The 19,681-nt window shown below is 29.9% G+C and overlaps 3 protein-coding genes across 4 annotated transcripts; all 3 read left to right on the top strand.

Moving 5' to 3' along the window:
* Window positions 1–1,328: 1,328 nt before the first annotated feature.
* Bma-sma-10 lies at window positions 1,329–7,134 on the top strand (the record flags this gene model as incomplete). 2 transcript variants are annotated; one of them, XM_043074508.1, is made up of 17 exons in its annotated part: window positions 1,329–1,516; window positions 1,969–2,040; window positions 2,180–2,251; window positions 2,581–2,655; window positions 2,762–2,905; window positions 3,087–3,230; window positions 3,608–3,823; window positions 3,944–4,159; window positions 4,319–4,543; window positions 4,647–4,813; window positions 4,967–5,173; window positions 5,252–5,378; window positions 5,522–5,622; window positions 5,886–6,086; window positions 6,286–6,473; window positions 6,601–6,873; window positions 7,039–7,134. In XM_043074508.1, 17 exons carry the CDS (start codon window positions 1,329–1,331, stop codon window positions 7,132–7,134), a joined length of 2,712 nt encoding a protein of 903 aa, XP_042930442.1. The 2 variants fall into 2 exon arrangements, with proteins under 2 accessions (XP_042930442.1, XP_042930443.1); XM_043074509.1 differs by having other exon boundaries at window positions 3,944–4,180.
* Window positions 7,135–10,173: 3,039 nt separating this feature from the next.
* Bma-paqr-2 (acyl carrier protein, mitochondrial precursor, putative) lies at window positions 10,174–12,761 on the top strand (the record flags this gene model as incomplete). The annotated part of the gene is made up of 8 exons (XM_001895231.2): window positions 10,174–10,284; window positions 10,456–10,566; window positions 10,780–10,854; window positions 10,957–11,128; window positions 11,312–11,492; window positions 11,926–12,140; window positions 12,293–12,459; window positions 12,615–12,761. 8 exons carry the CDS (start codon window positions 10,174–10,176, stop codon window positions 12,759–12,761), a joined length of 1,179 nt encoding a protein of 392 aa, XP_001895266.2.
* A 485-nt stretch (window positions 12,762–13,246) lies between these two features.
* On the top strand, window positions 13,247–14,079 carry Bm14732 (acyl carrier protein, mitochondrial precursor, putative; the record flags this gene model as incomplete). The annotated part of the gene is made up of 3 exons (XM_001895230.2): window positions 13,247–13,384; window positions 13,539–13,619; window positions 13,885–14,079. 3 exons carry the CDS (start codon window positions 13,247–13,249, stop codon window positions 14,077–14,079), a joined length of 414 nt encoding a protein of 137 aa, XP_001895265.1.
* Between the last annotated feature and the right edge of the window lie 5,602 nt (window positions 14,080–19,681).

Here is a 19,681-nt window from a genome sequence, read left to right as displayed (position 1 = left end):
GATTTTATTATCAACTCAATTCCCTCAACTAATAAATTAGTGAAAATGAAAAACACACAAGTGTAGACTTTCATTTCTTCACTTTTGAATCTGTTTTTCCCATAAATTAATTGGATTCATAAATTAACATTTTTCAATAAATGAATGTATTGACGTGAACTATAATTAGTTATAATTATTTGTTATTTCTTTAGAAACACTTTGTTCCAAATAATTTGAAAGAAAATGAATTTCAAAATTAAAAGACTACCAGATTGAACAATTTTTTTTTTTGAAAATTCGGGCCGAACCGTATTCTATAGTAGTGGGCGGCTATGGCGCGATTAAGATTTACTTTTCTCTTATTTTGTTGACGAATATATGTGGGGGAGGTTTATTATGCATTTTTTGTTGTATGACATTTTTTTTAGTACCTTTTCCGGAATGGAACTGTTTACCGGAATTCTTTCGGAAGAAGTTTAGAAAGTTCTTCTGAATCATCTATTCCATAATTTTCTTATATTTCCTTTCTATGTGAATAAATTCCATAAACTTTGGTTGGAATTTCCGATAGGTTTGCATTTAAAAAACCATGCAAAATGAGATTCAGCGTAGCAAGATACTTCAGGAATTTCAAGAGTGATTCTTCTAATTTATTTTTCCCTAAAACCTCTACTGAAAAGTAGTTTACTGCTACCAGTATTAAGTGATAAGAATTCTCGTTATTAACCTATAAGTCGCTAGAACTGTAATACTTCTGTCTATGTAGCAAGATATATTCACATAAAGCATCAAACAGTTATAGAAGTAAAAGCGGTACGTAATGTATCGTGTAAGGTTTTAGTGATTTTTATCTGCCACATTGTTATTTATAATTATTCCCTATAATTGCAGTATTGTGCTATTATTTATGGTAATTACAGTGCAACATTATCACTTATCATAATTCCAGCAGGATAGGTCCAAGCTTTATACCGTTTGACGATTATTTAGAATGAAGGATGAACATTCGATGGAACAATGACTTGGCTGTACTTCTTTAGTGGCGTACTCAAGAAAGAAAAATTGGTGTACCTAAATCTTATTTAGTGTAAATTATAAATTCTTGATTTTAATATCAATTTCAAACTTAAAGTCTCTTTAAAGTTTCTGAAATGAATCCCAGTAAAGGATGATAGATTTATTCACTTATAATTTACAATGTAAATTATCAAGAAAAAATTGCATTACTTTTGTTTTTTTTTTTTTTTCTTCCTTCATTTTCCATTTCTTCGATGATATCCTAAACTTCGTGTTTTTACTCATCTCTAGCCCTCTTAATTCGTTTAATTGTAGGTTGTTCTAATGTGATGGGGCAATGGTTTTACGCAAAGAATCGAACGCTTATATTATGCATGACAATGTTCGTTCTGTCCACCAGAGTGATTTGCCTAGAACAGTGTCCTGAAGAATGTTATTGCCTTGATACCCACATCGACTGTAGTCATCGCAGTTTAACCGATGTTCCGTTTTCACTTCCATCTTGGGCGATTACGCTGTATGCATATTATGACGTTAATTTAAATCTTTTCAATTTGTAAATAGAATTTCGTGAGGATTCCTTTCTAAAAAGGACTTATGTAAAGTGGATGTTTGAATCTCAAAAAAATATTTGTATTTTCACATGCTAGCTAAAGCTTTTTAGAACTACGTTTAAGGATTAATGTTGGTGAGAGGTTAAGGAACTCGGCAGGATGGAGCTAAATAAATTATTATATATATATATATATATATATATATACAATATAGTAATATAATTTTTGATTGCTTGATTCGTCTTCATATGAAATATTGGTGTATTATCAAATATTGGTGTTATATTAATTATAACAGTGGATTATATTATTGCTACGCTAACCCATACGGCTGTATCATTAGAAAAAAGATTGGGAGATAAGCTTTAATGTATCCAATCAGAAATATATTGCTATTTATACTCAATTTTTATAGAGAACTTCAAGGGAATTATATTGAAAAAATCTTGCCTACTGCTTTCGTTGGATTGAGCAGTCTTATTTCTCTGTAAGTTCTGATGCATTTTAATAACGAAGTTAGTAATGTAACATTCGCTGCAACAGCATAAATTTTTTTCTTTTTTGCGTGCATGTGATTTGTAGTAATTTTACATATATTGAAATGAATTTTTTTCTCGTATTTTTAGGGATCTCAGCGAGAATCATATCGGTGGTTTCTCACGTCTTGTTTTCGCCCATACTCCTCAACTTGAAGCGCTGTATGCAATTTGCTCTTTTTTCATCTACTAAACTACGCTTTATATTACTCTAGTTTCTTGTGGAATATGTTACCTTATTACTCTGTGAATATAAATTGGTGAAGTTTAAGTAACTCAAGGAATCATTTATGGTTAAAATAGTGCAGTTAATGTGGCGAGTCTCTTAGATAGGCTTATGCCGAATTAGACCTGGCGTGTTACATTTGGCTTTTACAGTGAATTTTTCTTGACACTTGATAAGAACACCTATTCCATTTGTGCTTTAAGAACGTCATCACTCTACTACTGTATATTATTAGTTTGAATCAACATCTGTAAATATTTTCCAGCTTGCTTCGGAAGAATCGGCTAACTTCGATTCCGCTTGGGATTGAATCTTTAGCGAATTTGCGTAAACTTGATCTGTAAGTTTTATTAACCTTCGTAAAACAACTTCTCAGTTCGTACTTCCACTGCAAGTTCTTAGTCAAGAAACCATGAGAAAAATGAATTCAATTAAAACTTCTTTAGCAAAGCGAATAACATTTCGCAAATTACGACCATTGATGTTTCACGGATTGCGAAGATTGACGTAGTCGACTTGAGTCGTAATGTTTTGCGTGATTTCCCGCATTTGCATGTGTTGCAAGCCGCTAACGCCAAAATCACAAAATTGTATGAGTTTATATTTTTGTGATGTTTCTTCTTTTTTCTTCTTTTTTTTTGTGAAGTTATACTGCCAACTTCAAACTTTTCTGATCACGAAATAATTGAAAGATGCAATCTTTTATTTCAAATTTGAAAATTTATAGATTTTACCACTTTGTTTAAGTTCTTTCAATGCGTATTCTTATAGAGATCTCAGCAATAACTTGTTGGCGTCATTGCGTTCCGATACATTCATAGCGCTGCAGTCACTTCGAGTTTTGAGGTTATCACGGAACAAAATTGAAACCATCGAAAAAAATGCTTTTCAGGGACTGTTTGCACTTCGATTTTTGTAAGCAAACGTTTAAATAAATCTTTGATTTTACATTTCTTGTGTGCGTGTTGCCGCCATAAGTAGTGGTCTTATTTTTATTGAACCTAACAGATTTTCTTAGACTGTAAGAATCGGAAGCAGTTTTGAGTGTGTAATTTTGATTCTCAAAAGTTTATTTTTCTTTTTTTCTTATTTCACGTTATTGGTATGTGTAAGAAATTTATGCTAATTATAAATTCTAAATATTGATTTTTTTTTTTTTTCAAGTGAAACAAAAGTAATTTTCATAGTTTTTTTTTTCCTGTTTGAAGCTTACTCTCCTTTTTATTAAACGGATTTGTTTTTCTTCCCCTTACTTACTTTCGTATTTTATTCGGCAAATGAAGTATTTTTAGAGATCTCAGTCGTAATCGTCTCGCAGTTTTGCATGCACTGACGTTCAGTTCACTGACATCTCTTCAAAATTTGTCACTGACGCGAAATTTGTTGGGTACACTTGAAGATGGGACATTCTGGGGTTTGGAACAGCTTCAGAGGTTGAATATTGCCGAAAATCAATTGAAGGCAGTCACTGGTGGTTGGCTGTATGGGATGCATTCGCTTACAGCTCTGTATCTTTTACTTTAAATCTAAGTTCAGGATTCATTTTAGTAGATTCAAATTTTCATGAAAGTTTTAGCTTGTGAAATCTTGAAATCAAACTGTTTCTCAAAATATTACAATCTTTCTAGTGATCTGAGTTCAAACGACGTTGCATGGATAGATTCATCAGTATGGTCTCTATGCTCGACTTTACAATGGCTTGATTTGTCTTCGAATCGTCTTCGTACGCTTCCTTCACTATTGTTTAAAAAGCTTTCACGTCTGGAATATCTCTCATTAGCTGATAATCAAATAGATACAATCCATCGAAATGCGATGCATGATTTGGATAAATTAAATTATCTGTTAGTTTACATTTCATTCAGGTACTTGTTTAGTTTTTTTTTTTTTTTTTTTTTTTTTCATACGGTCCAGGGAAATCCTCATTTTCAGGAATTTGGCGATATTTCAACTCTTTGTTCAGTTTAATATATAACATTAACGTGTTAATTAAATGTTTTCAGTGATCTTTCTGGAAATGGATTGGCAATGTGTGTTGAAGATGAGTCAGTTCTTGCAAATACCTCTTTACCAACGTTGCGGACCCTCAAATTTACTTCTAATCGAGTTCGAACAATTCCAGCACGTGCATTTGAAAATTTTCCAGCATTACAAAATCTCGATTTGACGGATAATCCTATTGCTGGCGTGCAGAATGGTGCATTTGAATACCTACACTTGAGACGACTGTAAGTTAGTTTATAAATGAGATAACCAATATAATTCCATATATTATTAGTAGTATTTTTATTTGGAAGCTTTCCTCTCTTCAGAGCTATTTCTGATTTGCAGTTTTATTAATACTTCATCTCTTGTTTGTGATTGTGAGCTGAAGTGGTTTTCGCACTGGCTATTTTCATCCAAACTGGATCGCAAAACCATAACAATGTTGTGTTCCTATCCAGTAGCATTACGTGGTATTGATGTTGCTGTGATTGATGATGCAAATCTGACATGTGGTACGGTTTAAAGCTGGTCATTTGTCATGTTTCATATTTCCGGGCTTAGTTTACAAATCAGTTTTCTTTTTTTTTTTTTTTTTTTTTTCATGGTTATTAAATTTAATTCATTGACTTTGAAATTCAATGATTCAAGAATGAAATTTCTTTCAGTTGATGATTCGCCCCGTCCTCGATTGTTGAATCATCCCATCGCATTAGTGAAAGCGCTACTAGGAACTAGTGTTAAATTAAATTGTACTGGTTATGGTGCTACGCCATTGGATATCAAATGGAAAGTTATTCGTGATGGACGATTTCGTCTATTATCGCATGATGCGACAACTATTTTCGTTTATAATCATTCATCGACTACAAACGGTTAGTTTCTATAATTATTGGCTAAGTCTTCATAAAGCCTTCATGAATCTAAATAAAATAATTTAAAGCATCTTTTAGGCACGGCTACAGGACTTGCAATGGAATATCTTTTTAGTGAATTGCAACTCAGTGACATTGATTTTAGTGATCAGGCGGAATATCAATGTATTGTACGGAATCATTATGGCTCGGCATATTCTTTGAAGTAAAACTTTGCGTTTTTTGCTAGTTTCATCCATCTGTCAATAATTCAGTGGGTCAAAACGCACCCGTTTTGTCTAGGCCAAAGGTAGTTGTCACCACTGATTTTCTTTTATTCAATAATCTGAATAATTTTCTCGTTTACAGAGTGAAATTAATGGTCCTACAAAAACCGCGAATTCGTTATTCACCGTCAAATGTATCGATTGTTCGTGGTGGCAGCGCTAGGTTAAGATGCGCTGCACAAGGTAAGCATTTCTATGCATTTTTGTTTTATAAAGCTTGTAACATAAGTATTTTTACTTGTGTTACTCCAAGATTTTTAAGTAGGTTTTATGAGACACCTTGTATTGTTTAGTTAGCTTATAGCACTTTCTTCCAGTTTAGTGTGGAAAAAAGTTTTTAGGTTTGAAATCATTTAAACAGTGAAGGGTCTTTTTTCGAATCTTTCCTCTTCTCTCTCTTTTCCCATACCCTGTAACTCCTATTTCTCACTCCAAAATCTTTTAAGGCGTTCCGACCCCAGTCATTAAGTGGATGAAAGATGGTGGCGATTCATTTCCAGCTGCTGTGGAAAGACGCTTACACGTGAAAGCTAATGATGATAATTTATATGTGGTCAATGTCTCATTAGCAGATACGGGTATTTATACGTGTCGTGTAAGCAATGAAGCTGGACATGTGGAAAGTTCGGCACACGTTCTTGTTTATGGTAATCATAATTTGTTTGTTACTTTCTACTATTTTTTCGGTTTATTTTGGAGTAATTTCTACTGGTAGAAGTTTGGATTTTTTATTTTATGTTCTATTCAGTTTAGTTTTGACTTCATTTATAGATGAATTTTTTCTTCTTGACTTGCGAATTTTCTGTATTACACTAATCGAATTATATTTCGAAATTTGCATATCAGATAAAGTCTGGCCACAACTTGAGGATCGTAAAGTACATTCCGGAGCGACGGTAATTTTCAATTGTTCAATCAATAAACAGTTTCGTGTGTCAGTGCAGTGGTTGCGTGATGGTCGTTTAATTGATCCCAATACAGCTTCTTCACGTCTAGCCTTTAAAGCTGGCAATCAGTTGCTGGTGCTAAGTGAAGTATGTCAAATTTCAATTTTAATTTATATCATTTCTATGTGTTTTCATTTTGGAAGTGGTATTTATTTCCTCTTTGAGTTTTAAAATTGAGTCTTTAAACTTTCGAAGTTCTGTAATTTGCATTCAGGCGCGAGCTTCAGACAGTGGCGTTTACGGATGCGAATTTAAAGTAGGTAATGAGGTACTTTCACGGGTGTCTTCGACGTTAGTTGTTGAAATGGGTGCTGAAGAGGACTGGAACAAGAGACGTGAAGATATTGATAAGATTTCAATTGATAGAAGTTTGCAATACTCACTTGCTATTTGCGCCATCACCTTCCTTTTACTAGCTTCTGGTATATGCTCCGTAATTTTGCTCATGGGAAAGCGAAAAGACTCAAGGCAGTATTCTTCTGTAAAGGTTGGTAAATTCGCTTTTGTTGGTTGCAAGGATTTCATTTAATAAAATTTATGAATTTCAAAAAGTTTATTAGCACTGGAATAGTTTATTTTTTAAAAATTTTAAATAAGGAATACTTGCGCTCCATGTTATTTTTTGAAACAAATCGTTCCCAGTATCTTTTAGAGTGATTCGGCTGCAACAACAATTGAAAAGCAGCCCGCGAGTGAAAGAGATAGTGGTGTGCTAACGGAAACAACACAAGTTAACATGGTGGTTTAAGCATATTTTACTCCTTTCTCTTGCTAATGGAACTTTATATTAATTATATCCTCATTCTTCTATTCTTGTTTCAGAAATATGCAGAAAAGAGCGTTCTCGAAAATTTTTAATAATTATTTTTGAGTCTTTTTTTATTAGCAGTACTTTTATTGCTCATTCATAATCTTTTATTTTTTAATTTTAATATATTTTTAATTTTACCACCATCAGATCTTTAGTTATTTTGTTTATGATGTTCCCTTGTTCTACTTTATTAGGAAAAAATATTGATTATATTTCTTGCTTATTATAGCCTGCTTATCTTGTGTTTGTACATAAAATTGAGAGCTTTAAGACTTCACTCCATTAGCTTTACAATTCTGGTTATCTGTGTCTTCCAAAAAAAAAAAAAAAAAAAAAAAAAAAAAAACTGTCTGATCTATTTCACATCTTTTACTTTCTAATAGCATGATTCAAACTGCACAATTCTGCTGTATTTGATTTGGTATGTTGAGGATAGTTTAATCAAATCTATTGAAAATTACAAGTAAGCTTTTCAAAGATTCCCTCATACCATAATCCGATGTCTTTCATGTGATTAAAGCTAGGTCATCATTTATTTTAGCGTTGCAAAAAGCTTTAGCCTTTTTTTTCTATTTTCTCTTGCTATGTACAAATCAAGCATGCTTTACGAATTCTTTAATTTCAATTTAATTTTAATTTTCTCTAGTCATTTCATTGCTATTTAATGTTGTCTTTAAAATTTTTGCTTTTATAATTTCGAATTATTTCAGTTAGGAAGTGTATTTCGTTTTCTCACTTTTTTGTTTCTTGCTTATTTTCAATATACAAACTACAGCAAGCAGGCAACTATTTGCTAAAAGATATGTTATGTCTATAATGTTAATCATGCTTTTAAAAAATTCATCTGTATTGACATTTTACAAAGCTTTATCAGAATAAGCTCATTTTGTTTGTTTCAGTGATGGGACAGCCTGTGTCTGCACTTGTTCGCTTCTTTAAGTTTTGTCACATTTTTTTTAAATTGTTGCAGCAATTTCGACAAATATACAAGCAGTAAACGGGTGTACTCTTTTAAGACTTTTCGTATTTTACGATTTAGAATCTCAAAGAAATTTCATTTTGGGTTCTGATGCTTTATCGAGTTCTTATGGAAATTCAGCTTCATTTTGGATAAAAAATTCAAATTTATATAATTTTTATTATTGAAAATAACGCTTTGGGGTGTTTATTAAGCTTGTTGTGTATATATCATATTCCATTTTTTCTTTTTATAGTGTGAATTTGAAGGTGTTACCGTCTGGAATTCTTTTTAAAAATTGAAGTGTTACTCTTTTTTATGTAGTGCTTTTTTCTTCTTGCGTACTAGTTTATCGAAATTCAAAAATCTTTTGTTCCTTTTATCCACAACATCAGTCCTTTTCGTTTTGAGAAATTTCAAAAGTAAAATTATTACTTTTGAAATTTCGGTCAAAATTTTTCGTGAGAAATGAGGAAGAATATTGTTTGCTAAGTTTGGTAATTTCATCAAATCATAGACAAGTTTTTTTTTTTTTTTTCTTAGACGAAACGATTAATGCTGTGTCATTATATTTCATTAAATCTTTCGAAAGAAAAACACATCAGTTTACTGATTTAACTTCCAGTTTGCACTGTATTATGTGGCCTGGTTCTCTTACATCCCCAAGAATTCATCATGTTTTATTCATAGGTAAATTCCCAGTCATTAAAATTGCATAATTTATGCTTCAAGGAATTTCCAGTGTTTAAATTAAAATGATTGACATTTCAAAATTCCAGTTCATGCATCTTAAAACTTCAACTGTAATTCAATGGTTTCCAAAGTTGCCAATTTTTTTATTTTTTCCAAGCATGTGGTACTAAGTGATAAAATATGCACAGAAGAACATTTCTTGTTGAATTTCGGGATTTTAACCATTACTTCGCATATTTTTAATGAATTTGTGTCCCCGATAGTTACTTTATGTTTTTCGAGTAAGATAAAGTAATGTTATAGTGAATGAGATTCTGAGAGATATTGGAAGTGGTAAAGTTTCACTTGCCACAGTTGGTTGCTGGTCAGGCTATGTTGGCTGGGATAAACATTAGCGCTTCTTTGGGTGTTCTAATGTATGGAAAAAAAGTTGTTTAGTCTTTGAAACTTTGAGTTTTCTTGATAATTTTAGAATGTGGTGTTCATTGAGGTATGCATTGCTTTAAAACCTTAAAAAAAGTGGCTGTTCTTCATTTCTTCTTATACTATCCTGTATTTAATTGCTCTATTTCATTTCCATGCTTCATGTATTTCCATCAGGGAATTTAGAAAAGCAGTTGGTATTTTTTTGAATTAACTCATTTCACTAGCAGAAGAGGTATGAGTTATTTCTGTGGAATGTCTAGAGGCCGCTATAGATTTCAAAGTTTTGAGTCACATCCCACATTTTTTTTCATTTCAGACTTGTATCATACATGCCTCATTGGGATTGAGGCATACTAACGGGTAATTGTATTTCGATAACGTTTACATGGAATTATTACTTGGACTACTTATTTGAACTATTACTGTGTTTTTATGCATTTTCTAATATATGTAAGTATTTTATGATTGAGAAGTTATATATGTTCATATCAGTCCTATATGTAGTAAAATTATGAAATGTAAGACGGGAAAAGCCTGGACAAAAGATTATGTTTTTGATGTAATTCCTATCATTTTATTTCCTCACATACCTCCCTACCCCTCTCTTCCGCTGTCCTTCACTTCACCAGCTCAATCTTAATATGCTTGGCGCTGATGTATGTTGTGTTACATGGACTTGGCCTAATTGTACTTGGTACTGGGTAATGACACTATTACATTGTTGGAACAGTTTTGCCGTTTTAGTAGTACTGTATTGTGCTACAGAGATAAGAGGTAAACATTGCTGATTTGTTTACACCAGTTCTTTTTCATACAGTTGCAAGCATCTTTTTTCTTTCTTTTTTTTTATTGCATTGTTGAAGCCAAATGAAATTGTGCTTTTCAGATTTCTAGAAATGATGGGTCCAGTCAATGAAGCGGGGAAATATATACGAAAATTTAATCATGGTCATAGACGAGCTTTTTCAGTACCAAATGCTAGTGGTGACCGTACGCGAATGACCGTCAAGGTGAGTGATTTCCCGATTACTGTCTTGCTTATTATATGAAATTTGTTATTTTTCTGGAAATTTGGTCATAACTGTACAGTCCAAATGAAAATATAATTTCGTCTTATCAAATCTATATCTTTGTAAGAAATATTTTCATAATTAAAAAAAAATTATACTGCACGATTTCAGACGTATGCACCGGAGAAGACAGTAAACGAGCTAATGAAAACAGTAACTTATATTTCGAATGGATTGCCAGTTATGGTACCAGTTTCGGTAGATGATGACGCTGACCTTACTGTATGCTTTTTTCGCATTTCAAGCATTTGGGAAACATTTTTACTGGAAAGCATGCTATTCATTATTTTTTTTTTTTTTTTTTTTGATTTATCGACGATTTCTTGATTAGAAGATAAAATAGGAATAAACAGTCCCTGTATAATTTTTGTACTGATCTTTTTCCTTGTATATGTGAGAAACTTTGCTTTTTTGCATATTATATATTGATTTTAGGTGAAAATCAATGAAGTGGATGTTCTTCCAAATGAAGAAAATTCCAAAGGTGGTGCAAGAGTTGCTATTAGAAGGGTATCTCCTTCAGTTATTTATTTACCTTTTAAACGTGTCATTTCGTATATTTTTGGAATATATTATTCTTTAGCAGTCAGTCCAAGAACTAAATTATTTAAGGTTTGGGAAGCACGATGGAAAGCTACGAATTTTGAATTGCTTCCAGAATGGTTGCAAGATAACGAGTATCTGCGTACGGGACATAGGCCACCGTTACCGAGCTTTGGCTCGTGCTTCAAAAGTATATTTTCTCTACATACGGAAACTGGTAACATTTGGACTCATATGTATGGTTAGTTAATTTCAACATTTTTTATTAGATTTTGATCGCGCTTGAAAGTAAATTGAAGAAAATTTGGATGAAGGCGGGTGCTAGTATCCTCAAACTTTTTTCTGCACATTTTTGATCCAAAATTATGTTGAAAGTTGAAATAATTTTAATGGATGAATTACTATGTTATTAATTTGATTCTAGGATGTTTGGCATTCATTGGAGCTGCAGCCTGGTTTTTAACTCGTCCATCAACACTGGTGCAGTCGGAAGATAAAATTGTTTTTGGGACATATTTTGTCGGTGCAGTGGCTTGTTTGGGATTATCGTTTGCATTCCATACAGTGCAATGCCATTCTGCTGGAGTTGGAAAACTATTTAGCAAGTTTGTTTTGTGTTGTCATTTCAGTTATAAAACTTGGAATAATTTGACTATTCTAAATGTTTCAATCATTATATCGGTTGGTATGTGTTGAAGCCAGATTTAGACCGAGAAGAATAGTTTCTGTAACTCTATGTTCACACTTTTGTTTTATTTTTCTATGGTATTAAGTATGATTTTAGTTTTTGGTTGTATTAAGATAATATTACTTATTTCAAATGAAAACGAGAATTTTTTGTAACAAATTTTTGCTGAAGTAAAAACTGAATGGCTATGGTAATTACAAAAAGTACTTAATTTGACATATCATTGAATGTTTGTTAGATGTCGAAGAAAAAATTATTGGTTCTTCATACTAAGTTTAATCGTCACTATTTAGCTGAACCAACGTGTAAAGGTTGAAATGATTTTGTTATCTGTGAATATTATGTTTTAGATTGGATTATACTGGTATTACCTTACTTATTGTTGGTTCTTTCATTCCATGGATTTATTATGGATTTTATTGTCGTTTGGTGCCTATGATTGTGTATTTAACTATGATTTCTGTTCTTGGAATTGCTGCAGTTATCGTGTCTCTGTGGGATAAATTTGCTCATCCACATTACCGACCTTTACGAGCTGTTATTTTCATAGCAATGGGTTTAAGCAGTAAGCTATAGTTAAAATTATGCAGCTGTTTCTCGTACATAAGCAAGCTACATTACCTGAAATTCAACTTATCACAATTCAAAAATGATTGAATGAATTTAATTTATCACTTGTTATTAATTCAAGAGTCTTGATATTATACATATTTCCAGGTGTTGTGCCAGCTTTAGACATACTAATTAATGATGGTATTTCATACCTCTTAAATGAAGCATCATTGTTTTGGTTTATATTAATGGGTATTTTATACATAGCGGGCGCTGTTTTATACGCTACACGTACACCTGAAAAATGTTTTCCTGGAAGATTTGATTTATGGGTTTGTTTTAACAGAATCGCTTTCTAGAAGTGAATTTTGAATGCTTTTTATTTATAATCAGTTGCTTACGACTAAATATCTTTTTGATGAAAATATGATAAAAGGGGATTTGTTTTTATTAAGATAAAAATTTAATAATTTTGTTCTCTTTTTAGTTACAATCACACCAATTGTTCCATATGTTTGTAGTAGCAGCAGCTCTGGTTCATCTTTATGGTGTCAGCAAAACGGCTGTGAAACGTCTGGAGCAAGGATCGTGCGCTGAACAAATGTTGGAACAGTATGGATATGATGAACCATAGTTCATACCGAAGATAGTTGATTATAGTTTGTTGAATAAAAAGTTGTTATCATATCTTGAATCATTTGAAAAGTAAAATATGTCCTAATCGATATTTTTTGCAAAATTGATTTTAACTTGATCTGTGATCTTACTGTTTTAAAGGAACAATTCGGCACAATGTCTTTGTTACCATGATTTAGTTTCTTTTTTTTTTTTTGCTTATGGACTCTACCTTTCTTTCGAAAATGCAAATATAACCTAACAACTTGAGTAGAATTATTTAGGGAGGTGCATATTACATTAGTTTTTGACTTGAGGGTATATGCTATTTATTTTTTGAGTTATTAAGCATATTACAATCTCTTTCGTTTGTTCCACATTTTCTATTTATTAGGTACGAAGTTAGATTAGTTCAACTTGAGTTTCGGAAGTACTAATCGTTTATTATTATTTCTGCCGACGTTTTATTTTAAGACTTTTAATTTTATTCTGTTTGCAGAAATAATGCTTAGAGTATTAGTGGTGCGAGGTAGCCTTCGTTCAGCTGCAATTGCAGCATGGAAAATGCCTACTGTAATGGCGCAGAAAACTTCCATTATTTGCACGGGATACATGCAGCAAAATAAATTAAATTTAAATCAAGTAAAACTGTTTCCAAAGATTAGAAAATAAACATTTCTTTAGTAGAAATTAGTATTCTCAAATTTAATCATATACATAGTACTTAAGATCTATTATATTGATTTTCTACTACATTATGGTTTTGTTAAGATTCTATTTTCCTTAACTTTTTAAGGTGCGTTTTGCTGCTCATATACATTTGACGATGAAAGTTGTCGAGCAGCGAATTATGCTTGTTCTGAGTTTATACGATAAGGTAAGCTTATTTATATTGTTGCTGGAACAAGCTGCATCTTTAATGAATTATTGCATTTTATCAAAGCTTAAAATTCAGTTCAAAATTCGGAAAGGATTTAAATCAAATTTAGAAACACTGTTTCGATTTCAATTAAATCTATCCATCGGATCAAGGAGTGAATTTTATATTTTCATTCAGAAATTTGAACTACTGAATAATAAATTTGGACCATGCCATCAATGTTTTAAACTTCGGACAAAGTATTTACATGGATTTATTCCAGATTGATCCAAAGAAATTAACGCTTGATTCGGACTTTAAAAAAGATCTTGGATTAGATTCACTGGATTTCGTGGAAGTGATCATGGCGATCGAGGATGAATTTCATTTCGAAATTCCGGATGGTGATTCTGAGAATATGAAAACACCACGAGATATTTATCAGTATATTTGTGATAGGAAAGACGTTTACGAATAATTGTAGTGTTTCATGTCGTTTATAGCTTATTGTCTTTCAAATTTGTTTTGCTCTCAATATAATTTGAATTTGAAACCAATTTCCTTCGTCAAATATGTTGTTATCGGGAAGAAAATCTAGTTGCATAAAAGATTTCTTAAAAAAAAAAAAAACAACGTTTAATGTGCTATTTACATTAATGATATTATTAAAGATGTATAGTGGGCTGTGTTATGTCATTATTTCTCGAGAATAGGAATTTAAAAATAGTTACTTTCTTTTTTATTTTATGGTGCTGTTAAGGTTATATTTTTATAAATTAGAGTAATTAAAATATCTGTCGTCACTTTTGTATTATCATTTTACAGATTAGTTTGTGGAAGCATATTTCAACATCCAAAAACTGTTATGAATTGCACAAATGAAAGAGTTAGAAGATCAGTTGCTCCTGTATGTAATGAGTAGACTGGCTAGGCTACTGATAAATTCACTAAATGGTAGAGATTTAAAATGATTTTGAAAAGCTTTGTGTGTAATTTAGTCCTGATGAATTTTTCATTTTACAGTTTCATGTTAGAGAATTTATTAATCTCAATTACATTCTTTTGTTTTCAAAGGAGACAAAAGTTCGTTCAATTTTAGCCTAATTAACTTTGCGTGCGTATATGTTCATTTACTTTGCTTTCTACTCGCTCATTATTTCTTCCAGCAGTTTTAGCTTATGCGATGAATTTTTTTTTTTTTTTTATTTTTATAGAATTTAATAATTGATTGTGTGCAATAGAGGAATAAATGAAAATTAGGACACGCAATATGATAAACAACTCATGAACAGTCCATCCTTTTGCATTAGCTAATAAACATAAGCCATAGATGAATGTTGTTGTCCCCTCTATTATTGGTTTTGTTTTTTTTTTCCTTCCCTTTTTTTAAGTTTTCACATAACCTCTCCTCAATTTAAAATCCATTTCCTTTTTCTTTCTTCTGTAACCGTTATCCTCCTCCTTCTTCTATCCTTATCCATTCTCCACATTACTTTCTAATCTTTCCTCCCAAAAATCTCTTACCCTTTTTACTTCTTCACATCATATAACCTAATTAATACTTTCGTAATTGCATTCTTTGGTTAAGCTCATTAATTGCTTTCCTTCTCTTGTCAATTTCGAAAATCTTACGAATTACTTCTAGCTTATATATTATTTTCGAACGAAACTAGCACAACCTTCATTTCATCCTATCCTTAATTCCCTACAGTGTATCATATTATTTTTCCTTATTCAAATCAGCGACAATAATTTGAAATTACAAGACTTATTAATGGGTTTATTACGAGTTCTATCTTGTTGAAATCGTCAGGTTGGTATATTTCAATAAATAACAAAGTAAAAATTTTCATTTTTTCTTCTAAGGAAAAGGATTCCTTTTTTCTTTGATTTATTTCCGCTTGAATTACTTGTCATTAAAAATTGATGAATAATTTGGAAATTTATTTCTTCCTGCTTTCGTTTTCACTCTCCCTTCTATCAAATATATTGTATTTGTTCTCATTTCTAAGTAACTATTTTTTATCTTTCTTTTTTGAGAAAAAAGACGAAAAATAATCCTTTCGGATAATTTTTTTCTTTTCTTACGAATATTAGTTATTTCTATAAAAGAAAATCATAAGACATCGACTAAAGAAGAAAAGAAAAAATACATCTGCAAAGTAATATATTACTGTTTTACGAATTGATTGGATTTTTTCCTTTTTTTACGAGAAAAAAATTCAAACTGTACTATTCTAGTCGGAATCAATTGAAATTCCAATAAATTTAATTACTATGCTGGATGTTTGTAATATTAAAAAATGATCTGTGCTACGATTTTATTCGTTACATTTTTTTTTATGCAGTCTTAAAAATTGTTCAGTTGTGTGCAAATTAAAGCGAAATTTAACTCATAATAATCTTGCTTGAAATTGCGGTTATTTTTTCTCTTAATAAGTCGATAAGTCAGAAAATTGCAGGAAATTTTTCGTTGCAAAGCTATCCAAATGTAAGTGACATGCATTTATTAAAGTTATTGATTATGTGAAATGTCAGTAATTGCTATGAATATCATTATGCATTATTAAAACGAATAAAATTTAGTTCTTTTTATAAGTTTTCTAGCAAAATTCTTCACATATATATATATTCCAAACATACTTTCACGTATTTATACTAAATTTCTGTGGTCCGATTTCAATTAAAAGGAAATCTCCAACAAATTATTTTTGTAGTAAAACAACAAAAAAAGCAGTTAAAAAATTTTAAACTAATTTTCTAGATAGCAAAAGAAAAAAAAAGCTCAGTTATTGCATAAAATCGTAAACTATGTGAGAGCATTGAAGACCTATATTGATTTTTAATATTTTTATATTTAGTATTATTTTTTTTATAATTTCGTAATAATTGTAGTATGAAAATGAAAATTCTTTCTTTTATATGCTTGGACGTTCTTTTTCTTTTTCCTTTTAAAATTTGAAATGTAAATATAAATTAGTTGAAATTACTATGTATGGATAACGCTATTATACAAAGATACTATCATACTATCTTTGAAAGCAAAAAATGTTGATGTTCCTTTTTGCAATCGTCAATATGAATAATGATTATTTTTCAATGAACAATTGAAATATATAATTTCAGACTTTCATTTTGAAATGCTTATTAGTCATCATTATTTTAAGTTCATTTTTTTTCACCTTTTAAAAATTTACACTTTTAATTTATTCAGCTGATGGAATGTTTTGTCAGAAAGAAACTTCTTTCACAGAGAAAAAAGTAAAGAAAAGAAAAAAGAAAAACCAAAGTAAATTATCGTATTGCTATTTCGAAAAATTCAGTTGAAATCAAAGTTTCAAAATCTTAATTTATACTTAATTTTATACAAAAGATAAAATCCAAACTTAAGTAATCGCTTTTTCCTCCCTTTTTTGGATGAAATTAAACATAAAAGAACATTAGAGGATTCAGCGATCAAAAATGTTGCATGGTTTTTTAGACAATGATAACAACTACTAATAAATCACGAAAGTTAATTTTCGTTTTCTTATCAATTTGTTGACGATGAATTCTTTTATAACATAGCAAAATATTTTAAAAATATACAACGCATCTTCCATTTTCCTTCTGATACTAAAAAAAAGAAAACATTTTTAAACGTTTCAGAAAAAAAAATTACTTCCAAATATTCGGCTCAAAAATAACAAAACTTTTTCAATTATCCATTGCTTGAAACTAGTTAACGTGTTAAAATAATGCGCTAAGATAAAAAATTTCTAATAAAAAAATATATAAATTTTTACTGAAAGTTCCAATAGTTTTACGGGTGACTATCAAATCAAAATTTCCAGAAATAATAATAGTAATAGTAGTAATAAATGATAATAGTAATGATAATAATAATAATAGTAAAAATAACAATTACAACAGTAATAATAAATACTAATAATAACAATAAATAATAATAATAATACCAGTAATAATAACACTAATAATGATAACTATAGTAAATGTAGTGCAAATGGACCGGCTGATAAAAATTAAGACGAGAAAAGAAAAAAACGAAAAGATTGTGATAAGATAGAATTAGTGCATAAGATTTTAAGTTTGAAAAATAAGCAAACCTATTTGCTTTTGTTTTTCCTTTCTTCCCGAATTACTTCCCTTTTAATAAAATTAATGGATGAAAAATTTCGCAAAATTTCGTTTTTATATCATAAAAGTTGTTTACATTTTTTCAGAAAAATTTCTCTTTAATCGAAAGAAATTTTTGCAAAAATAATTTATGCATTTAACTATTTATTGCCATCTTTAGAAAAAAAAAAATAAATAAAACAAAGCCATTTCTTTTTCTTTGTTTTTTGCCATTTTTAGAAAAAAAAAGAAAACAAATTAAAATAGAATCAAATTGTTTCGTAAAATGGATAATAATATGAATCAGAATGCATGATGAATAAATCCGGAAATATGAAGAAGTACAATGGAGCAAAGATGGAACGATGTTGATAATGGTATCATTAGTGTTATCTAAAATTCGTCATCATTTTCAATGTCAGTCTTTTATCCTCTTGAGGTTACCATTATGTAAGCTAATCGCTATTTTCAATATTTGTAATTTAGACTTTCGTTTGAAAGAAACATTACATTTTGTGTAAGCCTCAGTATTGTTTGTATATAAACATACATTTTTAATTCACACCATTTGGCGATAATTTGCATATTTTGTACTAAATTTTTTAAATTTATCAATTCTTTTTTCTCTGAATATAAATTTAGTTAGTGTAAATTTTATAGCAAACTATAACGAATGATTTTTTTTTTTTTTTTTTGATTATAACGATGCAAATTATTGTAATTATTATAATTGAGAAAATATAGCATAATTACACTACAGAACAATCATTAATAGTTAGCAATAGCAATAATTGCAATAATATTAGTAGCAATAATAATAATAACACAATGGTAATAATGGGAAGGACAATGAGATTTGTTGATTATAATTTGTAATTCATTAAATTTGTTTTGATCCAAAAGGTGTTCCCACTTTAAATCAATGAGGTTTATATATTATATTGGTGTCACTTTTATCAGAACAACAAGTTTTTCATTTTGTCGGCAACATTTCAGAAAATTTTAGCTTAATTTATCATTTGCACATAATATTATTTGAATAGTATCATTAGTGAATAAGATAATTTTGTTCTTTTCCTCTTTTTCAACTTATTGGATTTTTTTTTGTCAAAATATTTGCAAAATTTTTAGCAGCCTAAAGTTATATGGAAGATTTGATGATGACGTGGAAATTTGGAAAATAACACATGTTTTTAAACATATGTCATTGATGTTATCAAGAGAGAAAGTTTGATTTCATTAGCTTTTTATATTATCATCAATCAATCCATTCATCTATCACAATAATTGCATCCATTATCCGACTAATAATACATTTGAAAATATTCAATCATTTTGTTAACTCCTATTTTTCACTATTTTATAGGGATGTTTCTCAATATTATTCCGAAATAGCGTAAAATTTTGATGTTAGTTGAGTTTTTCAATCCCAATAAACAAATAATAAATGAACAAATGTTAGTTTCTACAGCTTTTTTCGATTAAAGTAGTAGATAAATGCAAATATTTTGGCTATTAAATTTTCATGTTATAAACAAATTTTGAAGAATTCCAATAAGTAGTTATGGAATATATTGCATTTTTCAAATGATTATTGTTTTTTAAATATTTTTAATTTTTTATTATTGTGTATACAATGCAGTTTATATTTTTAAAAAAGCTGCCAAATGATAAAAGTCTACGGTACTATCTAAATCTAAATTTAAATTGAGCCGTTTAAAAGAAAAAAAAAGGACATATAGTGAAATTTTAATTGAAGTATATGACCACTTGACATTTATTAAGCATGGCAGTATGATATGACAAAGTCACATCGTATCCATTCTTTCGTTTATTTCCAATTAATATTAAAAATAATCCTTTTCAATCATATAACACACAATTTTTTGTTCCTTCTGTTTATTCTCTTGAAAACGATCCATTTTTTTTTAATTTTTTCTCCATTTTATTGAATTAATTTTGTT

Source organism: Brugia malayi (assembly GCF_000002995.4).
Source record: "Brugia malayi strain FR3 genome assembly, contig: Bm_v4_ChrX_scaffold_001, whole genome shotgun sequence".
Classification (NCBI taxonomy): Eukaryota; Metazoa; Nematoda; class Chromadorea; order Rhabditida; family Onchocercidae; genus Brugia; species Brugia malayi.
This window is presented reverse-complemented; position numbering and strand designations above follow the sequence as displayed.